This window comes from Myotis lucifugus, unplaced genomic scaffold (genome assembly GCF_000147115.1).
Source record: "Myotis lucifugus unplaced genomic scaffold, Myoluc2.0 scaffold_12, whole genome shotgun sequence".
NCBI classification, from domain to species: Eukaryota; Metazoa; Chordata; class Mammalia; order Chiroptera; family Vespertilionidae; genus Myotis; species Myotis lucifugus.
Window position 1 is genome coordinate 8,714,716 of NW_005871060.1, and position 15,442 is coordinate 8,730,157.

The following is a 15,442-nucleotide window of genomic DNA, read 5'->3' on the forward strand; positions in this document are numbered from 1 at the left end:
GTACTCTGACCCACCCACCAAGAATGGTGCTTCTGTCCCACGGAGCTGGGGGCAGGGGAGATGGAGCAGCGTGTGCCTCAGAGGTCACAGACTCTCACTCTTCTTACTGAAATTTCATGGATTGTCTTAAATAAATGCTTTTTTATTTGCTCTATGTTCTTAAGAAATTTTCAGAAATTAAAACAAAATTTTAAATAATATTCAATAGTTATGGTTGTTTCAGTGGGGAGAGGGCCTACAGAGCCCTCATGCCACCATTCCAGTTTTTTCCTACTTATTATTTTAAGGATTCATAGCATCTGATTTATTCAAAATAATAGGGTCCTAAGTGAATATACTATTTTCTGACTGCTTTGCTTACTTAATATATTGTGAACATCACTCTATTTCATTAAATATTCATTCAGAATATAATTTCTGATGTCTCCTTAGAATCTACTGTATAGATCAGTGATGGCGAACCTTTTGAGCTCGGTGTGTCAACATTTTGAAAAACCCTAACTTAACTCTGGTGCCGTGTCACATATAGAAATTTTTTGATATTTGCAACCATAGTAAAACAAAGAGTTATATTTTTGATATTTATTTTATATATTTAAATGCCATTTAACAAAGAAAAATCAACCAAAAAAAAAATGAGTTCGCGTGTCACCTCTGACAAGCGTGTCATAGGTTTGCCATCACTGGTATAGATGAACGACAACTTGTTTATTTATTTATTTATTTTTAATCCTCACCCAAGGGTATTTTTCCGTTGATTTTTAGAGAGAGTGGATTTCCGTTGATTTTTAGAGAGAGTGGAAGAGAGAGGGAAAGACAGAGAGAAATATCGATGTGAGAGAAGCACATCAATTGGTTGCCTCTTGCACGCACCCAGAACAGGGCATGAGCCGGGCCTGCATGAGCCGACTCCCCACTGAGCCAAAATGGCTAGGGCTTAAATAATCTATTATCTAATGTAATAATTTTTCAATGACCCACTATTAATAAGCAGAACTCGCCAAACCGGTTTGGCTCAGTGGATAGAGCATCGGCCTGCGGCCTGAAAGGTCCCAGATTCGATTCCGGTCAAGGGCATGTATCTTGGTTGTGGGCACATCCCCAGAGGGGTATGTGCAGGAGGCAGCTGGTCGGTGTTTCTCTGTCATCGATGTTTCCAACTCTCTATCCCTCTCCCTCCCTCTCTGTCAAAAATCAATAAAATATATTAAAAAAAAATAAGCAGAACTCTAATGAATATCCTGGTAGCCAAAAATTACACATATGCTGAATTATATGTATTTTTAAATATGTTTTTTATTGATTTCAAAGAGAAAGGGAGAGGGAAAGAGATAGAAATATCAATAATGAAAGAGAATAATCAATCAGCTGCCTCCTGCACACCCCTACTGGGGATCCAGCCCATAACCTGGGTATGTGCCCTGACTGGGGATTGAACCGTGACCTGGTTCATGGGTTGACACTCAACCACTGAGCCACACTGGCCAGGCTGCTTAATTATTTTCTTTAGAAAATTTTCAAAAAATGGGATATCTGAATAAAAGGTAGGCATACATTTTTAGGACTTCTAATACAATGCCCCCTTGTAGAAAATTTGTGCCAATCAGCACTCCCACCAGCAATGTAAGAGAGTTCATCTCTAAACGTTGAGACTACTTGGGAAAAGTTTCAGATTATCATATTGTTGAAGAAAAAAAACCTTGCACTTTCATTTGAAAAGAGAACTGGGCTGAAAAGACAACAGCACAAGGTGGCTTTGTTCCTCCCAACTATGGTTTTCTACAGCCTAGTGAGACGAGTGGACCGCATGGAGCACTCCATCGGCAGCATTGTGTCCAAGATTGATGCTGTGATAGTGAAGCTGGAGATCATGGAGCGGGCCAAACTGAAGAGAAGGGAAGTGCTGGGAAGGCTGCTGGACGGAGTGGCTGAGGTAAGTCTGATGCGTACAACATGAGGGTAGTTGTAATATGTAACCCTTTTAATCGGAGAGGTTTCTTGGTCTCCATACTGCAGATCAATGCATATCAAATGATAATCTAGCGGTGTTACTTTCTTAATACTCCACACACTGATGGTCCTGCCATCACATCAGTGGATGGTAAAATTAAGCAAAAGAGAATCATTGATCAGCTGCTTCACGCACACCTCACACTGGGGATTGAGCTCACAAACCAGGCGTGTGCCCTGACAGGGAATCGAACCTTGACATCCTGATTCATAGGTCGATACTCAACCACTGAGCCAAGCCGATCAGGCTGTAAATATACTTTTATTGATTTCAGAGAGGAAGGGAGAAGGAGAGAGAGAGAGAGAGAGAGAGAGAGAGAGAGAGAGAGAGAAACATCAATGATGAGAGAGAAACAACAATCGGCTGCCTCCTGCACGCTTCCCACTGGGGTTCAAGCCCACAACCCAGGCATGTGCCCTGACCGGGAATTGAACTGTGGCCTCCTGGTTCATAGGTCAGCGTTCAACCACTGTGCTACACCAAACCAAAGAATGTATATACATAGCCCATGGACACGGGCAATAGGGTAGTGAAGACCTGAGGGGGGCAGGGTGGATAGGAGACAGGAGCAGGGAAAGGGGGGGAAATGGGAGATATCTGTAAGACTATCAACAATAAAAAATAAAAAACAAAACAAAAAACTTTAGAATAAGACAAAGCAATTTGGTGGTTTCCCTCCCAATGTAGATTTGCATATTACAAAAGCTTTGGAAATTACAGAAAAGCAGAAGGGAGATTGAAAGGATGATCATTAAAAAATAAATTAAGCAGAGAAGTTACTGTAGTAACTAAGAATTGTTATTATATGTTTTAAATCTCTAGACATACCTAATTATAAACAGATTACTTGATCACCAAATTTCCTAAGGCAATTTCTATGTACAAGAATACCCATCAGTTGCTCTGGCTGGTGTGGCTCAGTTGGCTGGAGCATCATCCTATGCACCAAAAGGTTGCGGGTCTGATACCTAGTTGGGCAGGTAAGGGAGACAACCAATCAATGTTTCTCTCTCCCTCTCTCTCTTCCTTCTTCTCTCTCTAAAAAGCAATTTAAAAACATATCCTCAGGTAGGGATGAGAGAGAGAGAGAGAGAATATGCATCCCTAACTTCCTGGTTTCTTTTTTCTTTATTAGGATGAAAGACTGGGTCGAGAGAGTGAAATCCACAGGGAACAGATGGAACGGCTAGTGCGTGAAGAGTTGGAACGCTGGGAATCCGATGATGCAGCTTCCCAAATAAGTCATGGTTTAGGCACTCCTGTGGGACTAAATGGTCAGCCTCACCCCAGAAGCTCCCGCCCTTCTTCCTCTCAGTCTACAGAAGGAATGGAAGGCGCAGGTGGGAACGGAAGTTCCAATATGCACGTGTAGGATATGTGTTAGCAAATGTGTTTCTAATAGGTGAGAAGGTGGCTTCCTGAATCGCCATTGCAAGGTTACTACAGTAAGTCCTCACTTAACGTCATGGATAGGTTCTTGGGACTGTGGTGAAACGAAATATAATGAAACCAATTTTGCCATAGGCTAATTGACCTAAGCAAGAGTTATGTTCCCACAGCATAAACATTAATAATAAAACGACTTTATTCCAGGACCTGCTGTATTTATATGCCCTGACCAGCACATGATGTTGGTCATTGTGATCAATTGTTAATTCTTCTGCACTTTAATTTATTTCAAATCAACTTTGCCCATGGATCAAAGAAGATTTTTTTTTTTACTCATTTAAGTAATTAGGTGTAAATATTGAGTACATTAGAAAAAAATCTCTGTAAAGTATAAGAAGTGGTGTTCTCACTTGGTACCACGACTGAGTCTTCTCAGTTGACAATGAAGTTGCCTTTTAAGCCAGAAGAGAACTGTTTAAAGGCTTCTGAGTTTTATTTTCAATCACAAAAATCAGTATTGTCATTTTAGCCCAGTGTGTGAAGGGAAAGTAGGGGCATTCCTTTCCACTCAAGCTTGGCTCATGAGCTTAACATATAGTTTTTTTGGTTGTTTTTTTTTGTTTGTGTTCTTTTTTTTAGAAAGGAGCCTTTTATTTCAACTACCTTCCTGGGGTAAACTTTTCTAAAGGACAAGCTGGAAAAGAACTCCAAACCATAGAATGGGTATTTAGTGGTTATGCTAGAATATGTATGAGTGGTTCAGATAAATGTTGAATTCTGTCCTTTTTTTGTTCTTTTATCATATCTAATGTCTGTGGGAATAACTGTTTCACTTAATTTTTACACTATTTTCCTCTCATTTAAAATGAGCTGCATGAAACCCCAAAGATCAACTATGAGTTAAAATGTCTTCTCGGACTTTAATACAGGAGAATTGGAAGGAGTCTTATCTCTAAGTTCAACTGTTTCTAATAATTTAATATAAAGATTTACTATATATTCTCTTTTCCATACGGCTCAACTTATTTGCAACTGAATGTAACATCGCAACTAATTTAGAAAGAGCCACTTATTAAATTGTTTAGTTAATACTGAAATTTGTAGTAAATATGTTCATTTAAAAACAAAATTTTAAGGGAGTGGTGAAATTCATATAAAAATATTATAAAACTAAAGTGTACATTGTATACTATTTTAAGAATACAGAACTCAAATGCTCTTGACCTGTATTTCAACCCTAGGATGTATACTTTACATGGAGCTCAATTTTATGAAATGGAGTTTTTGGTATTGAAAGTTCATTCATTAACAGAAGGTGTCAGCCAAAGTTTGAGTTTGCAGCAGTTTGGGGTTTTTTTGTTTTTGTTTTTTGCTTTTGTTTTTTTGTAATATGTTTATATTGATTTCAGAGAGGAAAGAAGAGGGAGAGAGAGAGAGAAGCATCAATGATGAGAGAGAATCATTGATTGGCTGCTTCCTGCATGTCCCCTACTGGGGATCGAGCCTGTAACCCTGGGCATGTGCCCTTGACTAGAATCAAACCCGGGACCCTTCAGTCCACAGGCTGATGCTCTATCCACTGAGCCAAACCAACTAGGGCTTGTTTGTTTTTTCATTAGGAGAGTGCCTTACCAAATTAATAGGGAGAAATCTATTTCTCAATGAAAAATAAAAACCTTATTTTTCAAAAGTCTTGAGTAAGATAACCTTTTGAGAGCTAATGGGACAAGCGGGAGAGAATACAGTGCTGGTGAAAAACTTACTTGGAGAATAGAAGAGAAGCCTGTTTTTTAATTCAGTATTTTAATTCCCATGCTGTTCAATTAATTGGTAGAATGTGTCAGTCAAATCTTCAATGAAATCATTAGCAAACAAACCTTTCTAAGCTGGCTGCCATAGAGGTGATACACACTGGGTTTCTTTAACACTTATTTCCCATGGCTTCATCTTCATCTTTATTTCAGAATACTACACCAAGTCCTTTATTACTAGGTACTAAAGTTTGCATTCCAGGGATAGTGAGTGTATGTATTTATGTATGTGTACCATGTTGTTACATGTAAACAAACTTCAATTTGAAGTGCAGCCATTATGTGGTATCCATGTGTATTGACCACGTGCCATATATGAATTATGGTCACTAGAGAGTCTTTTATGATACTTATTGTTATACTGTTTTTCATTTCACCTGTAAAATTCTGCAAAATTCTTTCTTATTACCCCTAAGTTACATATTTTTTTTTCTTATTTAGTCATGGAGAATTCCCTCCTCATCCCTCTCCTACCTTCCCTTTATATTAATATTATTAAAAAGATGTTACTTATGCAGGTGTCTGTTAACAATTGAGAATTTCATTAATGTGTAATACTGAGCACTTTACTTCCTAATAAAGACTTGATATAAAAGCAGATGTAAGAGTTGTCTGTTTCCTAAGTAGAAGCAGTTTTGGGTAATTTGCCTTGTGTCACGAGGTTAATAGTAAAGGCTTAGACTTTGACAAAAGCATCTTCTCTTTTCATGTCTAACAACATGATCGACAACTACTTCTTCTTTAGTATATACCTCTAATAGGTTATTATGATGGTTGTGCAGTATTTCCTAGTGTGCAGCCACCATATTTTACTTTTGCATTCCTATAGTGAAGGGTTGGCTCTACTATTTCTACTTCAAAATCTCTGTACATAATTCTCTTATTGACTTTTCATGACTTCTCAGTGGGTATGTAACAGGAGTTGGAGTCCTGGGTCCCAGGTATACAAATATTTAATTTTACCTGGAGCAGATGGCACTCCAGAATGATAGCACCAATCTACCATTCCACTACATGCACGAGTACCACTTTTGTCCATACCCTCCCCAGCATTGGTGCCACCCAGCTTCCTAGTCTTTGTAAATGGAATGGTGTTAAAGTGAGGTCTCATTTTGTTTTGCCTTTATCTGATTCCTAATTAATAAGTTTAAACATCCCCTTATAGTTATTCAACATTTTTGTTTCTCTTTTTGTAAATTTTCTAATCAACACTTTAAAACCTTACACTGTGATCTAATGGGAAACAAGTATGTTTTCATTCATTGCCTATTTTTCCACTGGGTCAAGGTCTTTTTTGTTGATTGGCAAAATTTCCTCCTATGGTTTAAGTATTAATCCCTTATCAGTTGTGGATTTCATTAATATCTCTCATCCAACTGATAATTTTGTCAGTGTTGCCTAGTTCTTTTATATAGTAAAATCAATTTAGTTTTGAGTTTGAGAGTGTTACAGAGACCTTTGCAAGATCACAAACTTTTATTTATTAAATTTACAGTCTGACCTTTCACATCTAATACATTTTATGAGTAACTTTGAATAAGGTTCGTCAGTATTTTTCTCCTTATAATGAACCAGTTTTATCAATACTGGTTCTATGTGTCTATTTTTTAAGTTTTCAGTCTGCTATACTGATGTCTGGATGTTCCTGCATAACAATTTGTATTGTCATTGTATGGGTTGTTTTTCATATGTGGTCTCCTCATAGGCCTTTTTTATTTTTTTTGTAAAATTGACTAAGCTGTTTTGGGGGAACCTTTATTATTCTATATGGATCTGTTAGAATAAATTTGAGGAGTTCCTGGGAGTGGGGGAGGGTGGAGAAAAAAGTCCCACTGAAATTTAATTGGAATTGCATTGAATTTATTGATTAGTTTGTGGAGAACTGACATTTTACAATATCCGGGACCTTTCAGTCCGCAGGCCGACGCTCTATCCACTGAGCCAAACCGGTTCTGGCATCATAAAGGTCTTATATATTCTTTAATAAGGCTTTATTGCTACTATGCACAGAACCTCTTTTCTATTATATTTTCTAGTTGGTTATTGCTGATCTAGAGGAAAATTACTAAGTTTTACCAATTCATTTTATATATCACATACTTTGCTAGCTCTAATAGAGTCTGCATTGACTGGTTTTCTATGTAGAAGGCCAGATCATTTGTAAATAAGGACAGTATCAGTGGGACAGTATCAGTGATAGTAGATATGCTGGTCTTGTTTCTGGTCTTAATGGAAATGTGTTTCAGTTTGTGTTCCTTTACAAGCAAAACCAAGAACTTGAGTCCAGGTAGTTTGTTTGGAAGGTGATACCAGGAATCTGGAATAGGAAACAGAGAGCCAGGAAAGGAAGAAATGCCAATACTCAGGTGTGTAACTGAAGTTGCCCTGCAGGCGACAGGAGTTCAATTCCACCTCTGACAACACTATGAAATGCCTCCCATAATCCCCTGTCTGAAGAGCATAAAGCTGGGGCATTTATTTGTCTGTTGGCCCCAATCCCTAATCCCCTGAGGTATTAACACCTGCATTTTCAAGCTATGCTTGCCCTCAGCCAAGCAGGTTCTTTCTATTTTGGAGAAGGCCTTACAGCAGAAAAGTGAAGGGATTCCTGTTGCTTGACGTAAGCTGCTATCAACAGGATCTGAGCTCACATGGAACTTGACCACAGCTGCAATTGAAGTCAGAGGTGCAGAAGAGAGATGACACAAAGCACCAAAAGCATCTGCTTTATCCACCCACTCATGCCCACATTAAGTCTACTCTGGACTTTCTGAGTTGAGGGAAGCCAGCTATAATCTCTAGAAAACAGATCACAGGATGGTTAGTGGAACCAGTTAGTCCCATCGCCACTGCTGTCACAAGGCCTTAATTATGTCACATCTTTCCTCTACTGGCCTTTCCAGAGCTCCCTCACTCTTGGCCAGTGCTTCCGCTGTATAAAGCTGCTCGCCTGGTGTGATAACCCACATCTTCTTTGCTGAGGGCTCAAAGTCCTTTGTCCTTTTCCAGGCTGTGGTTGCTTGGATTGCCTGTTTACTGTAAACACGGGACATAGAAACCCCAAGGTACCTCTGTGAATTTGTCCCTTCTGTAATAGTCAAATCTAGCCTCTCCTGACAGCAATGACCAAGACAGTAACTGATTTCTTTGGCTGCTGTCCCACCACTATGTGGATCTCAAAGTGACTAAGTGGCAGACAACATCTGGTTGAGTAGAACCCGTACAGAGGAACTTCAGTAAAGTTCTACTAACCACTAACCCGTGGGGTGGCAAACGGCTCGCAAGCCACATGCAGCTCTTTGGCCCCTTGAGTGTGGCTCTTCCACAAAATACCACGTGCGGGCGCACACGTACAGTGCGATTGAAACTTCGTGGCCCGTGCGCAGAAGTCGGTATTTTGTGGAAGAGCCACACTCAAGGGGCCAAAGAGCCTCATGTGGCTCGCGAGCCGCAGTTTGCCGACCACTGTACTAACCTTCCAAGGCTTATCAAAGCTTTTTTTCTTCATAAGGGGTTTTTTACCCTATAAATAACATTAGGATTTTCCAACATTGTTTAGATTTCATACTTCCACGACAGCATCAATATATTTGTTATTTCTTATTTATTAAATAATGGCATAGATTTATATATTGAAGCTGGAGGACAACTGGCACACCTATTCAGTTAAAAGAGGAGGAAACTACTAACAGATATTAGTGACTTGTAAAAGGTTTCTAGAATTCAATTTTTTAAAATATATTTTTATTGACTTCAGAGCAGAAAGGAGAGGGAGAAAGATAGAAACATCAATGAGGATCAAGCCCACGACCCAGGCATGTGCCCTGACTAGGAATCAAACCATAACCTCCTGGTTCATAGATCAAAGCTCAACCATGGAACCATACTGGCCAGGCTAGAATTCAATTCTTTTTTAGGCCAATTAATTAAACGAGATTTCTCCCCTGTAGTTACTGTCTAACTAGATGAACTAATAAACAGTACAACAGTACTAGGATGAACTGATAGTTAATTTTATGCTACTGCCCAAAAATTATTTTGTGGAGTTTGAATTTATAGTTTGTATTTTGAAATCAATAGGTATTTTAAATGTGCTTTTCTAAACTCCATGTGTCTCTCCCATCCTATCTTGAGAATCACTGCTCTGAACTTGTGTTCTTAAACTTGACAACTCACAGACGTCATAGGAAATGCCCAACAATTCTGGGAAGGGTCTGAGGGCCGATGTGAGAAGTGCCACATGAAACGCTAAGCACAGTGCGTCTTTCCTTGGTCTACAGAGCTCAGAGGTACACGTGCAGATGCTGTGATCATGTGGCAACACTGTTTGGTGAGATGATCGCCCAGGTACTCCTGCACAAGTGTGTATGAATTTGTTTAGATGATGAACAAAAGTTAAATTTAAAACATTACCATAAAAATTTTGCAACCCCCCCTCTCCCAAGAATGTCTATGAAAGTAGCTCTAATTGAGAAACACTGTCTTAAATGATTTTATCACCTTTTATCCCACACTCTATGAAAACTTAAGAATCCCTTATTATGAAGTTTGTTCTAGAATTACAAGATTAACTTAAAACATCCTTTTGCAGTCTCTAGGGTGAAAGGTTAATATGTTTTGGTAATAAAAAAGCAGTCACAGATGACTGACTTTTTTTGTCCAATTCTATGTTCTCAAGTCCTTAAGGAATGATATTAATGTGAACACGTCAATTTGAAGCTTTATTGATGTTTGTCCCCTGCCACTATAAATAAAGGTATATGCTATTCAGAGAAAAAAAAATAATAATTCTGCTAGCTACCTAGTATATATATGTACTGTTGATTAGTTCACCTAGTTAGACAGTGACCCTTACCACTGAACAACCGGTTGACCGGTCACTATGATGTGCACTGACCACCAGGGGCCAGACGCTCAATGCAGAAGCTGCCCCCAGAAGTTAGTTCCCTCTCACAGCCAACCTCCCATGACTGGCCAACCCCCTGTGGTTCCTTCCCTTCCCCGCACACATCCCCCCCCACCCCCGACAGCCCCCATCGGCCTCTGGTGCTAAACCTTTCGTAGATGACCTGCTTCTGGGTCAGGGTTTCATATGTAGCAGAGCAGCTCCCTCACTACAATCTATTGAAAGTCAGCCCTTGACACAAGAGTTTGTCTTGCTCCTGTCCTCTTCCTTCCCCAGGGGCTGCCCACGCAGCAGTGAGGGAAGCAGGATGGGGGGAACCGCGCGGTGGAAGGGCAGGAAGGGCAGCAGTAGCATCCTGCATCTGTTCCTTCCACACCCGGCCCAGTGACCTTTGCCTCCTCTCCCGACCCTGCCGGTCCTTCAGGCCCCAGGCTAGGACAGGGAACCAGGGGTGGGTGGCAGTGGACGCAGCCCCTTTCCCAGGGGAGCCGAGGGCCGGCTCTCTCCTCGGAGCTGCCAGCCAACCTCCCAAGTTTCCTCTCCCTCTCCCACTCCCCTGTGCACAAATTCATGTACCAGGCCTCTTGTACCACTAGATAACGATGGGTTATTTCATGTACAATTCAGTTCATTGTGATTTCTATGATGCTTTCTGTTGGAAATGATTTTGGCTGAACAATAATATGATGGCAAATGAAAAGACACCCAAAAACTTCATTGAATACATAAATCAAGATGCTCTTTTTAATGTATAGATAGGCCATGTACATTCAAAGGAAATTTAAGTAAATTTTTTAAGAAACAGCAATTTTAGGTAGGCAATTGTAAGGAAGATAACGATCATGCATGCCAAGGCTACATGATTCTTCCACAGGCCCCACGGTGAGAGATCGATGCCCTGGTTTACCAAGAATTCTTCTCCCGTACATCTGAAATTCAACAGAAAAGAATATGACTGCATTTTTAGCTTCTGTCCAATTTTACTCAATATAGTTGCTGTTCCTTAAAGAAGCCTATAGATTACCAAGTCTGAAATAACTATCCCTTCATATATAACAGGTAACAGTCAATGAGTACTTACAATTCTGCTAGCTACCAGGATAAGCAACCTGCATATCACAGTTTATTAACCCCTAAAACAACTCAGTGGGGTGGATATTATACACATTTAAAAGATGAAAGAGACTGAGGTTTAAGGAACTTGGCCAAGTCCACAGGCTCACACTTTGAACCAAGTTGCTATCCTCTCCAGATTCATTTGGCTCCCAATCTATGAACTGCTCTCTTCAAAGGCAGAAATGTTTATCAAGTAAATTTTCACTTCTCCTGAAAGAGAAATCCTCCGCTTTCACAGATGACACGTAGGCCCTTGCAAACATGGTCAAGGCTCTTTATAGAGCTCATTACCCACAAATCAGCCACACAAAGGAAGGCAAAACTAGGAAAAGAGGTGGGGAAGGGCTTCCTGACTGTTGAACTCCCACAGCTCTAGGACAAAGACCCGGATGAGCCTGGCAGACCTCAGCTACAGGACATCACCGCAGGCCCAGGTATTAGGTGGGGCCTCGGGGAAGCTGGAGTAGAGCGGGAAGGAGGAGCCCTGCCACGGGTTAGATCAGCACCTGGTACTAAAAATAACTGGCACAGCCACCATTCTTGTCTGGTAGGTACCATTGCTGTGTGACTCCTGGAATTTAGCAGTTCTGAAACATGTCACACCCAGATCAAAAGAGGGGATGGGCAGGATAAAGAAACTTTCTCTTCCTCCCTACAGGTTTCCTGGCAATACAGTTGACCCCTGAACAATGTGGGGTTAGGAACGCTGACCCTCACGGACAGTCAATAATCCACATATAACTAGACTTCCCCATGATTTGATTACCAATAGCTTCCTGTTCATCAAAGCCTAATTGTTAACATAAACAACACATATTTTATATGTTACATCTATTATAATTGCATGGTACCATTAGCGTCCTTACTCCCAAACTCCAAAGGTTCTTCCTCCAGAAATCATTTCGTAAGCCCATTTCTTCTAGGAATTACTTCTTCTACCTCTGTAATTTACCAAATAAATGTTCTCTTACAGTTTGGGTCTTGCTCTGAATTCTTTCCTAGCCAGAACCCAGGTACTGAGGTTGCTGAACCCAGGTTTGGTCTGACCCCACTGGTCAGACACCTGGTGCCGTTCCCGAGGCCTACAGTGTATTGGATACCGTGGCTCGGATTGTTTGGTCCCTGGTAAGCCAGTTGTCCTCCCACCTTGGCTTGAAGGACATTACTGTGTTCTCTTTCCTCCTGCATCTTTTCCTCTGGCCATGGGGTTCCCTCTTTCTCTGTGGATTGCCGCACTGTGGGCGCATGGGTCAAGCATGGAAAAGCCATTAGGGTGCTCGCCGCTAAAAGACTCCCGTGACAGGATGAGTTGGTCACGGACTGGGGAAGTTTGCACTAGGCATCCCACGGATTGCAAGGCAATGTCCACGTACCCACAAACACTGTGACGTCACACCAGGCCCTTCCCTGTGACTTTCTCTGTCAGCTTACTAGTTACAATGGAGGGGGGGAGAGAGAGAGAGAGAGAGAGAGAGAGAGAGAGAGAGAGAGAGAGAGATCCTTGCCCTTTGGCTGGAAGGATGTTCTTTTCTCCCCTTTTCTCCTCCTTCCTTTGTGTCTGAAGTTCAGGCTGACATTCTTTCAGCTTTTTTAAATCCTTGAGGTGAAGCTAAGGGTTAAGGGTTGAGAGACCCTAGGCTACAGATAAGGGTCAAGGTAACTAAGGGGGCGGGGGGGAATGAATGGCTGCTTTTTAACTTTGGCTTTTCAGTTGGGATTGCTTTCTTAGGGTCTAAACAGGACCTTTTGCTGGACAAATGAGAGCCTAACCTCATCCGACTTGGAAAATAAGAGCCAGCTGGCAGTTTCCAATATTCCTAGAGAAGGCCGACAGGACTTGCCCTCCGGACCTGAGGTGCTCTCTGGCTGGCTGGCCCAGCTAACATATATAGGTCACTAAGAATCTTCTCTGGTCCCTGAAACCAACTTTTATGAGAGCCTCAGGGATAACTTGGGGACTCTCCTTTCACTTTGAGGGGCATCTCCTGTTCTAGGCCAATGTCCCTGAAAGCACTCATTCCAGCTCAGCCCAGTGGCCTTTCTCCATCTCACCAAACAGTAACCAAATGCATCACTTACGTTGCAAAGTTACAGGTATTGTTTGCTGTGACATTGAGTCCCGGGCAGAAGTCTAGTCCCAAAAATTCATTATGCTGCAAAGCCTATAACACAAGGGGGAACAGGCAAGGTAAACAGGTTTGAATTTCAAAGCTTCCCAAGAATTACCACAATCCCATCCTCCTAGTTTAATTCTTTATTATTTCTGAAAACAAACCAAGCTTCACATTCACAGTCTTTGTCACACCAGAGCAGCTAAAGTGATTGTTCTTGGTATTTAACCATAGAGGCCTATGGTTAAAAGTTTGGCTTCTAATACAAAGTAAATAAAGTATTTGGCAAACAGGGAAGACCTTTGGCTATATTACCCTACAGCACCTTCCTCCTCTCTCCCCAATGTTGTAACCCCAAAACACTATAAATAAAATGATACAATGGTTCTCAGTGACTATTTTTAATTTATGGTAACATCTTTTGTATTGTTCTTGTTTGTTTTAATCAAAACAAGTTGTAATTCTTGGGAGTTGAAACTCAATTATACTATATTAAGACAGACAGTTTTCACTGGAGTTAGATTCTAAAGCCAATAATGGCTGTGAATAGTATATGGTCTTGGTGTGTTTTGTGTGTTTTTTTTAATTTCCCTTGCAATATAAAATATGGAGTCTAGAAAAGCAAAATGTAGTCTAGGCTCCCATCCTCTCATGTATTTCGTTACTGAACTGAAAACCAACATTTTTTACATCAATTGGGTCAATCTTCCTGCCTCACCATGAGTTATCTCCCCACCCTTCACCTCCCTCACACAGGAAAGCCAAGTCTGGGGACATGAGATGGTCAGGCTTCTTCTGCTTGTCCCAGCTTGGGAACAATGGACCGGTCACAGGGACAGGAGAGAACTTACCGCATAGCCATACCGAGGAATGCTCAAGTACTGAAGCCATGAGAGCCAAGGCACAACGGTTGTGAGATTGACCAACAGCCCTGAGAAAATCTACAAGAGAGAATCCCAGCAATCAGAACTGGGGGAGTGATTCATGAATTCTAAAGCTTACCCTCTTTAGCCCCCTACAATGCTGTAACCATTTCTGCTAAGGCCAACGCTTTCTTAAAATTTCTTCCACTGCTCTAAAGGCTTACCACGTCCTCTTTGCATGTGTATTCCTCTCTTAGCGGAGGCTGTTTGTGGCTGTGAAGGAATGACAATGTATCTATGTTTCACTGAATGGGAAGATCCTTAATTGTCAAGGCTTTTACTCTCTCTGTAACAGCACACAATGGAAGGCTCACGGTCCTGACTGTTGTAATGATGCAACCACTGTGTTCCCACCAGTGGACACACCAGAACGTATCCTGAGCACCTGGTGGGCCTCTATACTTCCTTAACACAGTAAGCTTTCTGATCCACAGGGTTTGCATTCCATCTCCAAATGACTTTAGGAATAATTTGGGGTTTAGAATGGTGTTTAAAATAACCCAAAGCCTGGATATAAAGTGGCAAGCTGCAGGATAAAATATGGTCAAGACCTTCATTTAAAGATACCAAAATTAGCATTGCCATGGAGAGCCAGGAAGGACCGTTCCAGGAAGAGATGGCTACATAAAACGAGGTTCATACAAAACTTCTCCTAACTGGCACTCTGGATGTGGGGATGGGCATAACAAGACAATGATGTTGGTGTGACTACATTTTTGTTGTTGTTATTCCTTACCAGAGAACATTTTTTTTTCCACTGATTTTTTAAAGAGAGTGGAAGGGAGGGGGAGAGACAGAGAAACATCAATGTGAGAGAGACACATCGATCGGTTGCCTCCCACACATGCCCCTACTGGGGCCAGGGATCGAGCCTGCAATTAAGGTACATGCCCTTGACCAGAATAGAACCCCAGACCCTTCAGTCCACAGGCCAACACTTTAACCACTGAGCAAAACTGGTTAGGGCCATATTTTTTAATTTGATCTAACCAAGTGTTCAGTATATAACATCTCCTGGTAAAACACGATTTTATATGTGGTTTTAAAAGTTCTATATAAGTCAACCAGGGCCAGGGATTGAACCTGCAACCCTTCACTGTGCAGGTCAACACTCTAACCATTTAACCACACCAGCCAGGGCAAAGGATATTTTATTTACTGGATGGCATTATAGG

At 41.2% G+C, this 15,442-nt stretch overlaps 2 protein-coding genes across 6 annotated transcripts in view; one reads left to right on the forward strand and one right to left on the reverse strand.

Annotated features, from left to right (window-relative positions):
• PKD2 (polycystin 2, transient receptor potential cation channel) overlaps positions 1–4,554 on the forward strand; it is a 58,760-nt gene extending 54,206 nt beyond the window's left edge. Inside the window, exons 14-15 of the mRNA XM_006109794.3 lie at positions 1,786–1,933; positions 3,147–4,554. Coding sequence (XP_006109856.3) covers positions 1,786–1,933; positions 3,147–3,383 — 385 coding nt within the window. The 3' untranslated portion in view covers positions 3,384–4,554. The remainder of the gene's footprint in view (positions 1–1,785; positions 1,934–3,146) is intronic.
• Positions 4,555–10,834: 6,280 nt separating this feature from the next.
• Positions 10,835–15,442, reverse strand: part of LOC102417789 (ATP-binding cassette sub-family G member 2) — a 140,456-nt gene continuing 135,848 nt past the window's right edge. For all 5 annotated transcript variants that reach the window (XM_023750415.1, XM_014452065.2, XM_006084602.3 and 2 more), the window contains exons 14-16: positions 14,196–14,285; positions 13,313–13,395; positions 10,835–11,046 (exon numbers count right to left, since the gene is read on the reverse strand). In XM_023750415.1, the coding sequence (XP_023606183.1) occupies positions 10,899–11,046; positions 13,313–13,395; positions 14,196–14,285 (321 nt within the window). In that variant the 3' untranslated portion in view covers positions 10,835–10,898. The remainder of the gene's footprint in view (positions 11,047–13,312; positions 13,396–14,195; positions 14,286–15,442) is intronic.